This window comes from Zea mays, chromosome 1, assembly GCF_902167145.1.
Source record: "Zea mays cultivar B73 chromosome 1, Zm-B73-REFERENCE-NAM-5.0, whole genome shotgun sequence".
Classification (NCBI taxonomy): domain Eukaryota; kingdom Viridiplantae; phylum Streptophyta; class Magnoliopsida; order Poales; family Poaceae; genus Zea; species Zea mays.
In genome coordinates this window covers 25,554,917-25,575,752 of record NC_050096.1, presented here as the reverse complement: position 1 = coordinate 25,575,752, position 20,836 = coordinate 25,554,917, and the positions used below count along the sequence as shown (strand labels likewise).

At 46.9% G+C, this 20,836-nt stretch overlaps 1 protein-coding gene across 4 annotated transcripts; it reads right to left on the bottom strand.

Annotated features, from left to right (window-relative positions):
- Positions 1–6,230: 6,230 nt before the first annotated feature.
- Positions 6,231–20,030, bottom strand: LOC100281951 (LAP4 protein). Of its 4 annotated transcripts, none has more exons than XM_008677550.3 (9): positions 19,757–20,018; positions 15,485–15,554; positions 14,932–14,978; positions 14,673–14,781; positions 14,379–14,464; positions 8,212–8,302; positions 6,943–7,028; positions 6,775–6,861; positions 6,231–6,684 (listed from the first exon to the last, which is right to left on the bottom strand). In XM_008677550.3, exons 1-9 carry the CDS (start codon positions 19,877–19,879, stop codon positions 6,571–6,573), a joined length of 813 nt encoding a protein of 270 aa, XP_008675772.1. In that variant the 5' UTR covers positions 19,880–20,018; the 3' UTR covers positions 6,231–6,570.
- Positions 20,031–20,836: the final 806 nt, after the last annotated feature.

The following is a 20,836-nucleotide window of genomic DNA, read 5'->3' as shown; positions in this document are numbered from 1 at the left end:
AGCATATGGTCTTGAGGATGTTGGCTCTTCTCCCCGACTCATTTTTCGCGACATCTCAAAAGCCGCGATTTTCCCAATCACAATGGTCGGGGTCATGTTGCTCAAGTCCTCCATGTTGTGAAGGATGGTGATGATGCTCCCATATCTTTGTTGTGGTAGCAGGGAGATAATCTTCCTCACAATGTCCGCATCACCTAGCTTATTAATGCCAATCGAATTGAGCTCATTGATAATTAGATTCAAACGAGAATACATGTCTCTAACAAGCTCATCATCTTTCATAGCAAAAGAATTATACTCATTTAAGACAAGGCAATGTTTTTGCTCACGGACATTGGATGTGCCGTCATGGAGCTCATGCAATTTTAGCCAAATCTCATTAGCAGTTTTTAAGGTAAATACTTGATTAAAAATATCCATGCTAAGAGATTCATACAAGCAATTTTTTGCTCTAGCATTTAAATGAATTTCTTTTTCCTCACTCGTGGTGGGTTTCTCGGGATTCTTGAGGGGTTTCATCCCGTCACGAGTGACTCTCCAAACACCTAGATCAACGGCCTCTAGGTAACAAGCCATTCTAGCACTATAATATGGGAAGTTAGTGCCGTCGAAGTGTGGTGGCCTATGGGTATCCATCCCTTCCTCCAAAAAGCGTCGGCTCTTTTAGCGGTAAAGCTAAAGCGTTTCAAATGAGCCAAACCGGGCTCTGATACCACTTGTAGGAAACGGGTGACGCCTAAGAGGGGGGTGAATTAGGACTTCTAAAACTTTAACTAAACTAGGCCACAATTAAATCCCTAGAGCAAAACCTATGCAAATAATCAAACTAGAAAGTGCAAACTAGGTTTTGTCTAAGTGTTGCTATCTCTACCGCAATGGCTAAGTTTCAATCTACACTAAATAAGTATGTATACAAGATTGAAACTTAAATGCTTAATATAAATGCGGAAACTTAAAGAGAAAAGTAGAGAAGCAAACTCTCGTGGATGACGCTGGTATTTTTACCGAGGTATCCGGAACCACGCAAGGTCCCGACTAATCCTCGTTGGTGCCCCTACGCAAAGGGAAGCCCACGCGAGGGCCAAGCACCTCGGTCGAGTAACTCCGTAGAGAGCCACGGGCCTTCTCCACGCGCAAGTGGTGCTCCGCTTCCGGCTCCTCTCGGACGCTCCCCGCCGTCTCCACTATCGAGCTTCCGGCCGAAACGCCGCGGGCCTCGTTCCCTCCGGTACACGGTGGCGGCCGTGACACAAACACGGTTGTCACGGTCTCGCAAGACTCTCGCCCCACTCGATACAATTTCAACGGCCCACGCAAGAGCCGAGGGGTTGTGTGGTTTGTCTAAACTCACTCAACTAACTAGGATTCACCTAGAGCAAGCGCTAATGCGGTCTAACTAACCTAAGCACTTCGCAAAGCACCTACGCTAATCACCGAGTGATTCTATTAAGCACTTGGGTGTTTGAGCACTTGGAAATGTCTACAATATGCCTTGGTATGTTGCTTGGGCTCCCACACCTTCAAATGGTTGATTGGATGAAGTATATATAGGCCCCAACTCAACTAGCCGTTGGAAAGCAGACTGTTGTAAGGGTGGCACACCGGACAGTCCTGTCAGCCAACGGTGCGCCAACTGTGTGCCAACAGTGCGCCAACGGTGAGCCAACGGTGCGCCAATGGTGCGCCAACGCTGTGCAGCCAACGGCTAGTTCTGACACACCGGACAGTCCGGTGGCACCAACTGTGTGCCACCGGTGAGCCAACTGTGTGCCACCGGTGAGCCAACTGTGTGCCACCGGTGTGCAGCCAACGGCTAGTTCTGAGCTAGCCGTTAGGTGCACCGGACAGTGCACACCGGACAGTCCGGTGCACACCGGATAGTCCGGTGCCTTCTCTCAGAAAACTTTGTTGGCTGTCCTGTGCGCCAACTGTGTGCCACCGGTGAGCCAACTGTGTGCCACCGGTGCGCCAACTGTGTGCCACCAGTGAGCCAACTGTGTGCCACCGGTGCGCCAACTGTGCGCCACCGGTGAGCCAACTGTGTGCCACCGGTGCGCCAGCTGACAGCCCATCTTCTAGGTCTTCTGTATTTTATTCTTGGGCTCCTTTGGTCTTGAGTCTTGGACTTCTAAGCTCTTTTTATGTCTTCATTTGAGGTGTTGCATCCTCAGTGTCTTAGTCCAATCCTCTTCGCATCCTGTGAACTATAAACATAAACACTAGCAAACACATTAGTTCACAGGTTGTGTTAATCATCAAACACCAAAACTCATTTAGCCAAATGGCCCGGGGTCCATTTTTCCTTACAATCTCCCCCTTTTTGGTGATTGATGACAAACAACCAAAGCAAGCAAATATAACAAACATTTGAATGAAAATATGCAATCTACTTGCTAGGATGCATGTTTTGTCCCCACTTAGTGATATTATGGACTTAAGCCTCCCCTAACTCCATAATTCACTTACTTCCTATTTTAGGACCAAACAACCAAAACCACTTGAAATACCATTTGTAGATATAAAATTTTAAGTTTGTGGTGTTTGCTGTTTGATATAGTTTTCATTGCTTTGGTCCCTAAACTTCTCCCCCTTTGGCATCAACCACCGAAAAGGAAGACATTAAAAGCATGTAGGAAGTAAATAAAAGCTTGTCCTCAAAAGATTACTCCCCCTAAATGAGTATTCTCCTTTAGAAAGAGTTTTTCTCCCCCTTTAGAGATGAAGAAAAGCTCCCCCTGATAGAGATCTTAGGAAAAAGCATGTGAAAATTAGAGGTACAAGACATGATTTGAAAAGACTAACTTCCCTTATGCATAGGTAACAGAATATGAGTTAACCACTTATGCATTTTTAGCAACATGGAAGTATATGATATGAAATATAGTCTAATCAAATATTGGAGAAGACATGTAAATGATACTAGATGTAGTCTTAAAAGATACCGATTGAAATTCAATGGCGAGCTTGAGAGACTTGAGAGTTCTTGGAGATTTTGCAGTGGAAGATTGTTGTCTTTCTCCGGGGACCTCATTTTCCTTACAATGAGACTATCACATGAAATAGACTTGAAAAGGTGTTAGTCTCAAAGTATTAGATTATAGAGTAACCTCCCCCTGAAGATGTGCATACAAGTTTTGAATACTTGTTGGAGACATGCACTTTGATTTGATATCAAGAGGGGCAAATTATCTATAATCCGAACTTTGGCACATATAAGTTAAATGATACAACTTTTAGAAATCAAAATTTTCAATCGATGCATCATTTACTATGAACTTTGGCACATATAACCTCGCCCGAGCCTAGCCTCGGACAAGGGCAGCCGACCCCGGAGGATCTCCGTCTCGCCCGAGGCCCCCCTCCAGCGACGAACATACTTCCGGCTTGCCCGAGGCCCTGTCTTCGCCAAGAAGCAACCCTGACCAAATCGCCGCGCCGACCGACCAAATCGCAGGAGCATTTAATGCAAAGGTGGCCTGACACCTTTATCCTGACGTGCGCCCTTCAGTCGACAGAGCCGAAGTGATCGCAGTCACTTCGCCGCTCCACTTACCGACCTGACAGAAGGACAGTGCCGCCTGCGCCGCACCGACTGCAGTGCCACTTGACAGAGTGAGGCTGACAGGCAGTCAGGCCCGACCTCAGGCACCATAGGAAACTCCGCTCCGCCCGACCCAGGGCTCGGACTTGGGCTAAGCCCCGGAAGACGGTGAACTCCGCTCCGCCCGACCCAGGGCTCGGACTCGGGCTAAGCCCCTGAAGACGGCGAACTCCGCTCCGCCCGACCCAGGGCTCGGACTTGGGCTAAGCCCCGGAAGACGGCGAACTCCGCTCCGCCCGACCCAGGGCTCGGACTCGGTCTAAGCCCCTGAAGATGGCGAACTCCGCTCCGCCCGACCCAGGGCTCGGACTTGGGCTAAGCCCCGGAAGACGGCGAACTCCGCTCCGCCCGACCCAGGGCTCGGACTTGGGCTAAGCCCCGGAAGACGGCGAACTCCGCTCCGCCCGACCCAGGGCTCGGACTTGGGCTAAGCCCCAGAAGACGACGAACTCCGCTCCGCCCGACCCAGGGCTCGGACTTGGGCTCAGCCCCAGATGGCGACGAACTCCGCTTCGCCCGACCCTAGGGCTCGGACTCAGCCCTGGCCTCAGTCGACGGTCTCCGCCTCGCCCGACCCAGGGGCTCGGACTCGACCACGGCCACGGAAGACAGACTCGACCTCGACCTCGGAGGAGCCTCCACATCGCCCAACCTAGGGCGCGGGCCGACCACGTCGACAGGAGGCGCCATCATTACCCTACACCAAGCTGACTCAGGCTACGGGGAACAAGACCGGCGTCCCATCTGGCTCGCTCCGCCAGATAGGCAATGATGGCGCCCCGCACGCTCCCTGACGACGGCGGCTCTCGGCCCCCTTACGGAAGCAAGAGGACGTCAGCAAGGACTCGACAGCCCCGACAGCTGTCCTTCCGCCAGGCTCCAGCGCTCCTCCGGCGGCCACGACACCACACGAACCGGGTGCCAAAACCTCTCCGGCTGCCACGACGGCATGTACTTAGGGCGCTAGCTCTCCTCCGCTAGACACGTAGCACTCTGCTACACCCCCCATTGTACATCTGGATCCTCTCCTTACGCCTATAAAAGGAAGGACCAGGGCCCTCTTACAGAGGGTTGGCCGCGCGGGGACGAGGACGAGACAGGCGCTCGCGTGAGGCCTCTCGCTCCCTCTCCCGCGTGGACGCTTGTAACCCCTACTGCAAGCGCACCCGACCTGGGCGCGGGACGAACACGAAGGCCGTGGGATTTCCACCTCTCTCACGCCTGTCTCCGGCCACCTCACTTCCCCCTTCGCGCTCGGCCTCGCGCCGACCCATCTGGGCTGGGGCACGCGGCGACATTTCACTCGTCGGGCTAGGGACCCCCCGGTCTCGAAACGCCGACAATATCATAACTAGTTAGAAAGCCCCCGACCCACCAAACCGATCGGACGCGAGCACTCATCTCCCTCTCATCCCCTCAATACTCATATGACTCTCCAACCAAATAAAGAACGAATTGGCTCCACTCTATTCTACTTTTCAGCGAAAGGGCCTCTAATGTGATGGTTAAGACTTTCGAATAGCACCTCTAGGTCCTGGGTTCGACCCCCTCGGGTGCGAATTTCAGGTTTGGTTAAAAAAATCTTCTCTTTGTGCTCTGCCTGCTCTCGTGGATCGATATGCTCCGCGCCAACCTCCGACTGGGCCGTTGTAGAGTGAAAAGTTGATCGGCCTGTTAGTGATGGGGGGCAGGATTCGAGGGTTTTCTCGGCTGGAACCATGTTTCGGTCTCTTCTTAATTTAATACCGGGAGGACGGTCTTTTCCTCCCCGACCAAGTGTTTTATTCTACTTTCCAACCAAACCAAAAATAAAGTGACTTTGTTCTACTTGCCAAACATAAAATAGAACAACTCCATTCTAAAAAAACTGAAATGAAGCCGTTCCATTCTAGTTGACTACCAAACCAAACACACCCTTTTAGGGTTAGTTCAAGAAAAATCCGGTTCACTTATATGTGTTATATGAGCATCTGTTGCCTTTCTTTGTGGCAAGGGTAGCCAGCCGGCTAGCTGATTTTCTTATAAATACTATAGATTATTTTAAGACTTTCTTTAAAAATACGCTACCAAATTTAAACTAAAAATCAAACACGTTTTAAAAAATAAAAAAGAAAACCACTCCTAAATGGACCGGTTGTCCATAAGGCCCAATAGCTCTATACAATACCCTAACATGACGTGACCCTTGTTAGTACTTCTCCCTCGCTCAATACATAAGCCGCTCGATTTTACCGATTAATCATCAATTTCGTTCGATAAACCGATCGACTAGTCACCGACTTAATAGTCACCGGGGCCTAGACGAGCCACGGTTAACCGGCCGGCTATGTATGCTTAACGAGCCCGTGGACCGATTAATCGGCCAGAGAGGCCACGAAGCCGGTCTGCCGAATAGGGGACATAGTACAAGACACCGTTTATGCATGGACAAGGTATTATGCTATTATCAATGGAGTACAATATGACACAAGCACAATATCAGTGAAATGCACCCTCGTGGGAAGATCTTCGCCATAGGAACAGTAACAACTGTGAACAATGAAACATGTATTTATATTTTTGATGTTGTTTGCGAATCATGAAACAATGTCATATAATGTATTTGAACTACTAAATGTTGTCATTAGACTTGTGATAATATTTGTGGTCATCTTTTATTCAAATTATGAGATCTCAATGTGCTTTATTTGCAAAAATACATATGGATCGGTTTCTGCTTCTATGACGCCGGTTAATCAGCCTAGGAGCCGATTAATGAGCCGATTTATCGGTTTCAAACCGTTTCAAATTGAAAAGTGGGGTGATTTTGATTTCGGCCAGTTTTTACCAGTTTTCACTGGGCGCCGGTTTTCACCTTACAACCGGTTTGGTGAACCCTGTTTTGTAGGTTGAGACTGATATCTACAAATCTACAATCGGTCCTGACTCCTGACCAACTAGAAAGAATGGGAGACACTCGAGTTCTAAAATCAGTGGAAATCAACCCCTTCATCCAGGGCCGTCGAGCCCATCATGACCCCTGAATCAATCTGCTTGTCGAATTTCTTCCTTCTGCGCGCCTCAAACTCTCCAAATCCATCCATCTGCAACAAATACGAAAAAGAAAAATGGCTACAACCAAGACAAGGCAGCCTAGGGTGCAGGAAAACTCTAGATGCTTCATGTAAACTTACTTGTTGGAACTGGTCCATTGTGATTGGGTTGTCGTGCAGGGATAAACTCTGAAGAGCCGTGCAGTCTTTCAGTAAGTTTTGTGGAAGCTGAAAATGCAGAGTTCAGGTTGGGTGACAGGCTGTTGCAGTTTTGTTGTAACTGGACAACAAATATCCGGTTCATAATACCTGTCGAATTTTGTTGCCGTTCAGTGATAAGGATTTCAGGCAAACTAGGTTGCAAATTGACGCTGGCACATCTTCAATAGCATTTCCTGAATATTTTGCTTCAAGATCAGTTCCAGAGGTAGGAGATGCTAAAGGAAATGAAAAAAAAATATGATGCGTTTTGTATCTTTATCAATGGCTACATCCCTAAATCCTATTTAATTATTTCGCCACGGGTGCACAGAAGCGTACATGGTTTTCCCTTGTCAAATGGACTGTAGGTGACGAGGTGCTAGCATATGAGATGAGAAAGAGAAAATGTTCAGCAGCACCCATGTTCTGCTGTTGGTGCATGCTGAGTTTGTGTTCCAAACAGAGCAAGGTCGACCTTTACTCCAATCATGAAGGGGAAGAGCATCCTAGGCAATGATTTCAAGTCGGGCGACTTGCTAGTCGATACACCTGGGCGACCAGGCGACTAATCGCGATTAGGACGACGACTAGGTCGACTAATCGGGTCCTAGTCGACCTGGTCGTCCCTACAGCGCTCCTGCATATTTGCAGGACCTATGTATATAATATTGATATATATAGCAATATAGCATATAGAAGGCAACACCAAACATAAATACATAACAAATATGAATACTGGAACTGGACAATTCAGATTTCAGAACATGAACATCAGTCACTAACTCAATTATATATAGCAATATAGCATATAGGAAGCAATATCAATTACCAAACATAGCAAATATGAATACTGGAAGACAGAATTCAGATTGCAGGTTTTAGAACATGAACAATTGAACATCAGTTACAGAGTTACTACTCAGTAGTCACTAACTCACTAATTCATATGATGCAGAGTTGCAGACTTACTAGTTACTACATAAATGCCAAGTACAGACTTACTATTGACCTAAACTAGGAGTCCAGGGCAACTAATCGCCCCACCCAAATTGGACGACTAATCGTATTTAGTCGATGACTAATCGGACGACCGGACGATTAGTCGAGCAGATCGGGTCGGCCTCCCTAGTCGTGCTAACAAAACCGACTAGCCCGACTAATCGCGACTAATCGCGATTAGTCGGACGACTTGAAATCACTGATCCTAGGAGGATGTGATTGTGACACCCCCAAACTTTATGTACATTGGCAAATGGTAAGCAGGTAATACCATATATGATTAATCGTATAACAGTATTCTCTAGTGCATGCACATGAAAGCAAAAGAGGAGTGGGGGGCTGAAATGGGATCATGGTAGAATTGCAGAAACTGAGTACCATTGGCTTGAAATTCTTCCAGGGAACTGCAACCTCCAATTGATTCTGGAAGTTCCTTTAGTTTGTTATCAGATACATTGAGTACTGACATCTGCATTACACAAAGTAAAACGGTAGTAACCCAGTGATCAGATAGAACATTGACCATTATAAATCAAAACTTCAGAAAACATTTACTATGAATGGAAAACGATGGAATTTATCAAATTAGTTTCAGATAATAATGAAATTTAGGATCCAGACATTTGTGTTAGACTGTTTTGGTAGTCTTCCTGGATTGCCTCCTGCGTGAGGCACTTCTATCTAGGCTAGTATAGCAGCATGGTCTGTTATGGCAACTAGAGGTTCCTTCCTTAAGTAGCCAGATCTGCTGTACTAATTTAGGAAAGAGGATATCTCTCTTTTGGTAGGCCTGCTCTGATTGGCACCAGGCTGCCGCACCCTTCCCTGGTGCATCACATGTGTGGCCTATATATTGTAAGCCTCATCTCCTTTATTGAATATAGAAGTCTACTCCAAATTACCTCTCCAATATGGTATTGGAGATTCCTAGTCCCTGTCTTCCACCTATCTAGCTTCTGCCTCTCCAAAGCAGCCGTTCTTCCTCCTCCCTCCTCTCACCCTCCCATCTCCACCATGACGATGTCCGACGACGAAGCTTCTTTTCTGCAGCAAATCGCGACTATGATCAAGACCGCTCAGGATGCTGAGTAGCAGGCTGCTGCAGCACGCGCCCGTGTCAAGGCTGCTGCGGCCGTTCTTGAGAAGGAACGGGCCACTGCTGCTGCTCTGGAGGAGCAGGGAGTCACCGCCGCCAAGCAGATGACGCCGCCCCTTCTTCGCCGGTTCTCGAGCTCTCTAGTGACCAAGCTGCTGGTGTGCAGAACATCCGCTCATTGGTCCCAGTGACCCTCGAGCCGTCCTCCACCAACTTTGCAAGCTGGCGTGGTCATCTTCTTCTCACCCTCAAATGGTATGCCTTGACGGATCATGTTCTTGCTGATTCCTACTTCTCCAACGACACGGCATGGGATCGCATGGACAACATTGTCTTGTCTTGGATTTTTGGCACCATCTCCATCAAGCTGCAGGAGCGTCATGGCACGGCTCGTCAGGCTTGGCTCGCTCTTGAGAACGATTTCATTGGTAATCGTGAGACATGTGCCCTCCATCTCACTGTTGGTGAGTATTGTCGGAAGATGAAAGGCTCCGCTGAATCGCTGATGCTCTCTCCGACCTCGACGCCCCTGTCTTTGACCGCATCTTGGTGCTCAATGTCCTTCGGGGCCTAACTGCCTGAGTCCCAAGTATGCCAATCTCCGGACCATCATCACCAGGATGATTTGGTCTTGTAAAAGATTGTCGCAGACACTGCTACTCCTGACTCTACGACCACCGCTCTGTACACCTCTACTACAGCTTTGTCGACTACCTCATCACCTTCTCGTCCTCCTGCCCAGGGAACTCGACCACCTACCCAGGGAAGGGTGCCGGGTTCAAGTGCTGGTCGTCGCAACAAGAATCGTCGTCACGACAATGTCGTGGTGGTGGCTCTCCTTGGCATTCCGTCTACAATCCCTGGACAAGTACAATCCACATGTGGCCTAGATCCATGTCTACAGGTTCCTCTCCTCGCCCTAGACAACAGCAGCACCATCCTCCTGCTCCGTCGCAGTCCTACCTGGCTGCGCCAGGACTGCCTACCTTGCAGCTGGCCTGCTCGGACCCCTCCTGTGCCCCTGTCGGCCCTTCCTGCAACTCCTGCAACATCTCCAGCTCCTCAACCTTGGCCTCCTTGGGCTGGATCTTGGGATCAGCGAGCTCTCGCCATCACCTTCAGTACAATGACACTTCAGCCACCAGCCACCGTTACTGATTGGATTCCGGACCAACCATACCACAGCTCATGCTGGTAACATCTCTCTCTTTCGACCTCCTGGCCTCGCTACTCCTTCTATCATTGTTGGAAATGGTGCCACTCTCCCTGTCACCTCAGTAGGCGACACGGTTTTGCCAGGACCTTTATATCTTAAAAATATTCTCCACACTCCCCACATTATTCAAAACCTTCTCTTTGTTCGTCGTTTTACTACTGATAATTGTTGCTCTATGGAATTTGATCCTTTTGGTGTTTCTGTGAAGGATCTCCGCTCCAATAGCGTGATTATTAGGTCCAATAGTGTTGGTCCGCACTACACCATGCGCCTGTGCAGTTCATCCCCTTCGACAACTTGTGCCCTAGCTGCAATTTCTTCTCCCACATGGCACCGTCGCCTCGGCCACCCCGGCACCGATGTTTTGTCCCAACTTGATAGTTCCTTAGCCATTCGATGTTCTCGTAGTTCCCTTGAGTTGTGTCATGCTTGTCAATTAGGTCGTCACACTAGATTACCTTTTTCTAGCTCATCTACCTGTACTAAGCAACCCTTTGATATCATTCATTGTGATCTATGGACATCTTCAATTGCAAGTGTGTCGGGTTATAAATACTATCTTGTCATTCTTGATGATTTTTACTCATTACCTATGAACTTTTCCCTTGCGTCTCCAGTCTGATACTTTTGATGCTCTTTCTTCCTTCTTTGTTTATGTCAATGGGCGCGGTTTGGTCGCACCATTAAACATTTGCAGTGCGACAATGGGCGCGAGTTCGACAATTCCACCACTCGTACCTTTCTCCTCACTCGTGGAACTCTTCTACGCATGTCTTGCCCCTACACCTCTCCCCAGAATGGTAAGGCCGAACTCATTATTTGTACCACAAACAATATCATTCGTTCTTTACTCTTTCAAGCCTCCCTTCCTGCTCAATATTGGGTTGAAGGTCTCCACACATCCACTTATCTTCTAAATCGCCTTCCTACCAAAACTATACAAGCCATATGTCCTTATGCTGCTCTCTTTGGCACTATTCCCTCTTATGATCATCTTCGGGTTTTTGGATGTGATTGCTACCCTAACATCACTGCTACTGCACCACATAAATTATCCCCCTGCTCTACCAAGTTTGTCTTCCTTGGTTTCTTCCAACCACAAAGGCTACCACTGTCTTGATCTCTCCGCAAATCGTATTATCATTTCTCGTCACGTCACCTTTAATGAGGCGGATTTTCCCTTCTCTGCCTCGCCCCATCTAACTAACAACTTGGATTTTTTGGACACTTGAGTGCGCCTTTGTCCCCTCCCATTGGGACTTTGCCCTCTCCTGCAGGTACCATGGCGTCTCCTTTGGTGTCTGATTCAGGCCGTGACCCAGTGGCTGCCCCAGAGACACTACACTGAGACTTCCTTCTCGTGCAAGTCACCCGCCCGGTCTCAGCTTTATTACTTAAAACCCAAAGTTTGGTACCTGACAAAGGTACTTCTTTTCAGATGCTGAACCCATCAAGGCCCTGATGGATTCACCATCACAAGTCTTTTCTTTGTAAAAATTTCCATCCAGTGTGAAGCATCACCTTGTTTTAAAACAAAACATTTTGTTTTTCTAAAGCAAGGCTAAGCATCATAGAAATCCTTTTCATAAAAGGGTATCAAGGAAAGGTAATCAGTTTTCCAAGGAAGGAAATGCATCAATTGTTTAGCACACAACTCCTATCACCTAATGCATCATATAAGGTGATAAAGATCTTAAAACACAAGGAAAAGGATAATGCACCGGGGCTTGCCTGGAATAACACTAGGGCCCCATGTCATTCATGCTTGTACCAGCCTCTGCACCTCCTGCGTCGTCCCTTTCATCACCTGACTGGAACCTGGTGCCTGCTGCGACTTCCTCGGCGCTTCCCTCCGCACCAGGTGGCCTATCACCAGCACCTGGCGTTGCTCTGACGCCCCCTGAAGCTGCTCCGACTTCCCCGACACTCCCATCCGCGCTTGGTGGTCTAGCACTAGCACATGGAGCTACACCGACGCCCCTGTCTCTATAGGTGTACACTCGTCGGCACCAGCAAACTACCTCCCCTGCAGATCTTCCAGAGGTTGGCGCCTCTAGTACTTCTTCATTACCGGCTGCAGAGTCTGCATCAGCGCCTTCACAGGCCTCTGCTCTTCCTCCTGGTGCCATTCCTACACCTGCGGTGGTCAACGATCATCCAATGACCACCCGGGCCAAGGCTGGTTTTCGTGTGCTGGCTGCTTTCACTGCTGCAACTATCTCCCCCAAGCCGACTTTAGTTCGCCAAGGTTTAGCTCACCCCCTCTGGCGTCGTGCAATGGAAGAAGAGTTCCAGGCTCTGATCTCCAATAATACTTGGGAACTTGTTCCTCGTCCTCCAGGTGCCCATGTCATCACAGGGAAATGGTATTTCCGTCACAAGTTCGCTGGGTATGTCGAGGGTTCACTCAGCGTCCTAGGGTCGATTATGATGAGACTTTTAGTCCGGTGGTCAAACCAACTACGATTCGCACAGTCCTCTCACTAGCTCAGTCGAGAGACTGGCTTATCCACCAACTTGATGTCAATAATGTGTTTCTTCACGGTACTCTTTCTGAGACAGTCTATTGTAGCCAACCTGCTGGTTTTTTTGACTCTGCTCATCCCACTTATGTTTGTCGCCTTAACAAGTCCCTTTATGGCCTGAAGCAAGCCCCACGAGCCTGGTACAGTTGTTTTGCTTCCCACATGAAGTCTCTTTGAAGCCAAAGTAGACACCTCCTTGTTTATTTTCCACAACGGCACTGAGACAACTTACTTGCTTCTTTATGTTGATGATATTATTCTCACTGCATCCAGTTCAGCTCTATTGCTGCGTGTCATTGCGGCTCTTCAGACAGATTTTCCAATGAAGGATCTTGGGCCTCTCCATCACTTTCTTGGGATTGCAGTTGAGCGAAGACCAGTTGGTCTCTTCCTGCACCAGCGCACATATGTTCTTGATATCATTGATCGTGCAGGCATGTCTGGTTGCAAACCTTGCTCCACAACGGTTGATCTCCAGTCCAAGCTCGCCACTGACAGTGGACCTGTTGTCCAAGATGCTACTTAGTACCGGAGTCTGGCTAGTGCCCTTCAGTATCTGACTTTCACCAGACCTGATATTACCTATGCAGTTCAGCAAATTTGCCTTCATATGCATGATCCCCACGAGTCCCACCTGACTGCTCTGAAGAGTATTATTCGCTACCTTCAAGGTACGACTGATCATGGTCTTCTCCCACGCTCCACGTCTGTTTCCGAGCTCGTGGTATTAACTGATGCTGATTGGGCTGGGTGTCTGGACACTCGTCGCTCCACCTCTGGTTATGCGGCGTTTCTTGGAGATAATCTTGTCTCCTGGTCTTCCAACCGACAAAAAGTTGTTTCTCGCTCCAGTGCTGAAGTTGAGTACCGTGCTGTTGCAAATAGTGTTGCCGAGGCTTGTTGGCTACGACAACTCCTCCAAGAACTTCACAACCCTCTTCATAGAAACACCCTTGTTTATTGTGACAACATCAGCGTTGTCTACTTATCCACTAATCTAGTTCAGCACCATCGGACGAAGCATGTCGAGATATATATCCATTTTGTTCGTGAGCGGGTTGCTACTGGTGAAGTTCGCGTTCAGCATGTTCCTACCACCTCTCAGTTTGCAGACATCTTTACGAAAGGCCTGCCTTCCTTCGTGTTTCTTGAGTTCAAGACCAGTCTCAACATTTGCATTGGCTAGATGTTTTGACTGCGGGGGGTTAGACTGTTTTGGTAGTCTTCCTGGATTGCCTCCTGCATGAGGCACTTCTGTCTAGGCTAGTATAGCAACATGGTCTGTTATGGCAACTAGAGGTCTAGGCTAGTATAGCAACATGGTATGTTATGGTAACTAGAGGTTCCTTCCTTAGGTAGCCAGATCTGCTGTATGAATATCGGAAACAGGATATCTCTCTTTTGGTAGGCCTGCTCTGATTGGCACCAGACTGCCATACCCTTCCCTGGTGCGTCACATGTGTGGCCTATATATTGTAAGCCTCCTCTCCTCTATTGAATATAGAAGTCTACTCCAAATTACCTCTCCAATAATTTGTACTTGATGAAACACATTTGTACTTGATGAAACGAAAGTAATAAATTCTTGTTCTGTTGTACATCCTAAATCAGTACTCTATCCATAATTTTGTTTGAGTGACCAGGCATGACTCTTAAAAACTTCCTTAAGAAAAATATTTCAGCAACTTGAGCCAAACCAGAAACTTACATTGCGCAAATCTCCTATGCTCTTAGGCAGGCACAGTAAAAAATTTTGAGGAACAGAAAGTTGCTGAAGGTTTGACAGTGAACCCACTGGATGAAACGAAAAGGAAAAGTTAGAAATGGAGGCTGTAGAAAATTAGAGGATCACAGAAGTTTATAAATCCCTAATTGCTAAATTGAAGGTTGTAACACCTTGACAAATGTCACTTATAGCTATGTGTAAAAATATACTAACAGTATGCATGTTTCACTTCATCGTGTATTTGTGTTAGAGAAAGATAGGCTCGTAGGAACTAACATTCTTCAGGCAAGATAGATATCCTATTTCGGTCAAGTGTGAGGATTTTAAGATTCTGCAGGTATCCAATGTTAGCTGGGATGATTTCAATCAAATTACCAGCCAAAACCTACAGAAACAGAAAAGGACACATAGTTCACTCCAAAGGCCACATAATTCAAAAGACAGGGATACATTAAAAGAACCAATCTTGCAGTATTGATTTCTAAATTCCAATCAGATAATAAATATGGTGACTTCTAATAACAACAACTCTTACAAGCCTTTGCATGTTCGCAAGTGTACCAATTTCCTGGGGAATCTCAACTGCAACATAAAATAAAATCAATTAACACTGCTCACAAGAAGCATATATATACAAAATATATATATAAAAAGAGCACATGCAGTTTATGGTAGGTGAGGTCATTTGGATCCATATTCAGAAACTATGGCCAAATGAGGTGCTAAGGATAACTTTTCTCAATTCCAAAAAAAAAAAGATGAGAAAGTTCTCTAGAGAAGCTGCGAAAGAATTCCCCCATGCGGAAAAAAGGAAAAAGAACAAAAATAACTCAGCTGTAGCAATTTTGCTCCGAGTATATATACTTTACCAAATAGGCAAGTGAAATAGGAAAGGTGCCCCCACAACCGATACTCATGGGAATGATTAAAGAGAAAAACAATAAATATCTGCCAGTAAGTACTTCGATGCTAAGTACCAGCAAATGAAAGAAAAACAAACACTGACATTGCAGATTATTAAAACACAAAATTCCTTTTGTCCATTGAACACTGAATGTAACAAACAGCTATGAACAAAATCTGATTACCTAGCTTGTTATTGGTCAAATCCAGAGTTCTCAAGGAATTGCCCACTTGTAGAACTTCATTTGGCACTTCCTGCAAGAGAAGTAGAGGACACTGATATAAACAACACTTGAAGTGAAAAACGTGATATTTCAGTAAAAGAGGTGCACAAATTCTACTTGTGCTTGTAGAGGCATCAATATAAGTTGACATGTATGCACCTTCTCTCAAATGCGAACAAATGTAGTAGAAAAAGATACAGAACGATAAATAAGTTAACTGAACAAGTACTAATGTTGACCTTGATGTTTCATGTTTGTGTGTGCGTCAATCTAATACATCAGGAATTCAGAATACATATTCTCAACCTATTCTCCGCAGAAAAAATATCGCTGAAATCTATGCTTAACCATGAAAACCCCTTCAAATGCTACTGAATAAGTATACATCACTGCAATAGTCACTGGTAGTGTGGAGCATAACAAATGTTTTGCAATATTTGAAGGTTTAGCAACAGATGGTACTTTCTGAGTTATGAGGGGAAATGCGTGTATAATTCAATACTTGTGTTCGCATGTGCCTAAAAATCTTTATGTGAGTGCCTTACACCAAAATGTTCTACTTTTCATTGCTTTATTATCATTCTATTTAATCATTTACACCTACAAACAGTTATTCTGCTAGGACTCGTGCTATTTTTATCAGTGGAATCGGATACCATTTTTGATAATTAATTGTCTAATTTATAAAATTTCCACAGGAAAAGAAAGTCGATGCCCAATTCCTTGTAACCCAGATACCAAATATACATAACTACACATCACGCATTTGCCCGATCCCTATTCGATTTTCACAGTACATGTGTTTGTATACATCAATAACCAACTCAGCTGAGGGTCACGACGTGACAATTAAGGACCAGAAATTAAATTATATCTGTCAAATGAAACGTTGCGTCCAGTAGCATGCCTAGAAACACAAACGCCAATACATGTTCACTATCCTTTTATTATGAGTGTCCAGAAGGAGTGCTGCTCAGCATGTATGATGTATCACGGAGAAGATCGAAGTTTACTCCTAAGTCCTAACCATGGGAGATTAGGTACTAATAATACTGTAGAAACAGAACACCAAGAAATAACCCAACATTTGTTAACGACGATGGAGTACTATACTAGTAATACTTTGTTAAGGAATGTGAGCCTAACGGCCCATGCCAGCCCATGTGCTAAGGGAAACACTACAAAGAGCAGTGTGGTCACCAGGACGAGGGAAGGAAATATTCAGAAAATACACCACTTGTTCTACCTCTTCAGTCTATTGTTCATCTTCCTCCCCAAGACTTCTTCTTCCTGCACATGAAGCTTCTGGTGTTCCTCTGATCTAGTCTCGATTCCCATGCTTGCTATCCCTTTCTATTCTTATCTTCACCAAACTGTATCAGACTCATGTGTCTATTGCTCCTTGTGATATTTGACTAAGTTGGAGATTGGGGTTGTTAACAATTGGTATCAGAGGGTCGATTCTCGATCAAGCTCCATGGATCCCGCTGCCCTCAAGTTTCTCCTCGACGAGATCGGCAGGCTTTTCGACGAGCAGAACGCGAAGTGGGACGCAAGGTTTTCTCAGTGGAATGCGAAGCGGGAGCCAGAACCGTACCTTGGAGACGAAGTTGAGGCAGAGGAAGTAGCGGCCAGCGATTTGCGCGAGGCACGCGATCTGGAACGGGAAGAGGTCGAGCATGCGAAGCTCCACGAAGATAGAAGCCAGGGAGCGGCCGATGCGGGGCGAGAGGTCGCGCTCGCGGCACGCTTGCTTGCCGCTGATGCGTGCGCAGCCAGAATCGTCGACGTTGTTGCGCCCTTCGACTCCTACGTCCCGGCCTACGCCGCTCAGTTCGACGGCTTCAACCTCGACCACGCGGCCTTCCTCGGCAACGGGGCCAACTCCGGCCTCATGGGCTCCGCCTTCTTCAAGGAAAGAGAGGAGGCGCACAGGTGCATGCCCTCGCAGGACAAGCTCGTCATCGACCTAGATCCGCCAGACAACATAGAGACGTCGCTTTCGGAGTCAGCCTTCCACGATGTTCCCGGCGCCAACTACATGGAGGCGCTCACCACATGTTCGACTCCGGGCCTCACCGAGCGCGCCATGGACGAGCTCATCAGGATGGCGCAGGCCGGCGAGCGCCTGTGGGTCAATACGGGTGGTCGTGAGGTGCTCCACGTCGACACGTACGACAGCATCTTCGCCAAGCCCGGCGACTCGTTCCTCGGCCCAGACGTGCACGTCGACACCTGGTTCGGCGCGCCCACGTCGCGCTCGGGCCGCCTTCCGTCGGAATGCCTCATCGCCGACATGGCCGATGGCTCCTCCAAGGTGATCTGGGTCGAGCTGGAGATCGAGGACAGGGTTTCCATCCACCTGCTCTGGTCCGGCCCGGACCGCGGCGTGTCCGGCACCTTCGACGCCGATGTCACGGCGGACTTCCTCCGCGCGCAGGAGCTGGACATCATGTGCAGGGCGCACCAAGTGGTGGAGGATGGATACAAGTACTTCCCCGACCACCAATTCGTCACCTTCTTCACTGCCCCCAACTACCGCCAGCTCGGCTGCTCCTTCACCATCTTCAAGTTGAAGATAGATAGAAGCAGCAGCTCGCCCCTTGGGTGTTCGACCAGAGGTCCCAGCCAGGCGCTGCACCCCATTGTCAAGCTTAACACGATTGGGGGTCAAAGAGATGTCTGGGGTTCATTGCCAGTTACTCTAGCTGCTTGTGGTCACTGTGTGATGGTTGCGATGGTAATGGAGCCATGCGCACGAGGGAAGCTCTTCGATCGCATCATTGGCAAGGGTTACTACACGGAGCGTGTTACTGCTATATCCTGCAGAGCAGCTGTGAATGTTCAGCAACGATTCTTGTGGGATCCAGGTGTCGTGGTGCGCAGCGGAAGCGTGGTGGCGTTCGGCAGCAAACTACGACACACATGTGTAGACGGCCGAACGATGCACTGCTACGACTGCGAGCTGCTGACCGGTGAAACATTGGAGTCTTGGCGAACGCACAGCGCAAGACAACAACCAAGGAAAGAGTACCTGGAGATTCCCTGCGCAGAGCTGTGGTGCATGGCCGAGCCAAGCGTTTTGCATTACGATGAACAGAAATCTGGACTAGTTCAGCGAGTGGTGGATGAGCTTGTTGTGTGTTTTGGATCATCAGCAAGCATGCAGACTGTGAAGTTGTCAATGGTGAAGACATATTTGAGGGAAAAAAATGAGGGCCTTTCTTGACTTGTCCAAAGATAACCTGAAGATCAAGCACGGTGAAATCCAAGGCAATTACATTTCTGGAGCAACAGAGATATCTATCCTCAACAGTTCAGATGCATTAGAGAACCTTTTTCCAGGAACTGCCAACAGAGTTGTTGGGAAAACACAAACGAACCTAGCTAGCAGTAGAAATCTCTGCCTGTACATTTTCTCAGTACAATATAGATCCACTTCAGATGAGAGCGTACCTTCAGGGAAGATTATACTTATTGACTTGGATGGCTCTGTGATAATTAAGAAAATTGGTGCTGAAGGACGGGTCTTGCAGATGCGAAGGCAATCAACAGTGTCATTGACTCACTAAGCTTTGTTTCAATCTCAGTCTTTCAGCTTGAAGAGATTGTATTGGGTCTAATAGTCAGTGAAGCCAGGATATCTGGTCTGGGTGATGCCAGCAGTGGTCAAGGCAATTTCTCAGTCTTTCTTTGGGATCCCGGTGAATTTGATAACATGTATCGGCTTGAGGGCAAGCCGATTTTTAAGAAGGGGGGAATGTTAAGGAATGTGAGCCTAACGGCCCATGCCAGCCCATGTGCTAAGGGAAACACTACAAAGAGCAGTGTGGTCACCAGGACGAGGGAAGGAAATATTCAGAAAATACACCACTTGTTCTACCTCTTCAGTCTATTGTTCATCTTCCTCCCCAAGACTTCTTCTTCCTGCACATGAAGCTTCTGGTGTTCCTCTGATCTAGTCTCGATTCCCATGCTTGCTATCCCTTTCTATTCTTATCTTCACCAAACTGTATCAGACTCATGTGTCTATTGCTCCTTGTGATATTTGACTAAGTTGGAGATTGGGGTTGTTAACATACTTGCCGAGGACAGCTTACAAAGGTCCCATTCATAATTATTTCATCATGACATATTATAGTAACTCAGAATCACTAAATGTGCACAAAATTGGGTGGAACCTAAGAAATACTGGGAGAATCGAAAAAAATCATAATTACGACGACGGGCAACCTTTGGAATAGAGATGGCGCGAACCTTCAATCTGGCGTCTCGGAGCGCCACGATCCCTGTGGAGCGCCACCGCGTCACGCGGCTGGCCGGCGAATCGGAGCTCCGGCTGCTGCAGCAGCCCATCCCTTCCTCTTGGAAAAGGCTGTGGACTTTTCACTGGGTCGTCGTCGGCGACTTTAGATAGAGGGAGGCAAAGGCGGGGGACGGCAGGACGGGGGCCGCTGGGATCTATACCAACGAAAGGGGGGAACGGTATGTCTTGGAATCTCATATCTCCTTGGAATTGAAGTAATTAGAGACAAAATAGTTCATTTCTATCGTAATCATCTTCAATTTCGAAGAGAATTTGAGGGTCCTAAAATAGCTTTAATCCATTTAATAAACCTAGTATAGTCGAGGAGCTTCTTAACTTAAATAATAATAAAATATAAAAACATAAGAATATAGAGAGAAACTAACTATTTACTATTCTATAATGTTGTTATAAAAAAGGTACAGAATACGAGGATGTCATCCTCTGTATGTATAGACAGAAACTAGGGTTTCGGTCATATGGACCATATGGGCCTTTCTGGCCCAAAAATGGCTTCTTAACACTCTTCTTTAGTCGAATACCATGAGATACATATGCCCCAAAACTTCATAAACCCCAGTAAAAAAATTGAAGAAAAATTACATCGCTCACGTTTGTTGTGTCGCAAGAATTGCCTCATTAAAAACCTTAGTGAGAAACTTTTATGAAAAGTCACGTAACAGAAAAAGAGTATAATTCACCCAATGTATAATTTAATTTTCTAAAATATTTGGGTACTTAAAATTTATATTTAAGATTTATTTAGGTGTGTGAAGTTTCTCTCCATGAGATATGCAATTCTCTAAGTCTCATAATTTTAAGTCCTCGGGCGCACCTTTCAAAGGAGGACGCGAGGAGGGATTTTGTGAACATATCTGCGAGATTTTCACATGACTTAGTGTGTAATATTTTGATCTCATTCATCTTATGCAGCTCGTGTGCATAGAATAATTTAGGATTTATATTCTTTATAAGATTATTTTTCACATAGCATATTTGAACTTGTG

Bases quoted from the DNA above. Each gene is read 5' to 3' on its own strand.
- LOC100281951 (XM_008677550.3), bottom strand. From the start codon at position 19,879: ATGGGCTGCTGCAGCAGCCGGAGCTCCGATTCGCCGGCCAGCCGCGTG. The intron at 15,555-19,756 runs GTTGCCCGTCGT...CTTCTCTTGCAG, and splicing joins GCGCCATCTCTATTCCAAAG to GAAGTGCCAAATGAAGTTCT. The intron at 14,979-15,484 runs GTAATCAGATTT...TTTATGTTGCAG, and splicing joins TTTGACCAATAACAAGCTAG to TTGAGATTCCCCAGGAAATT.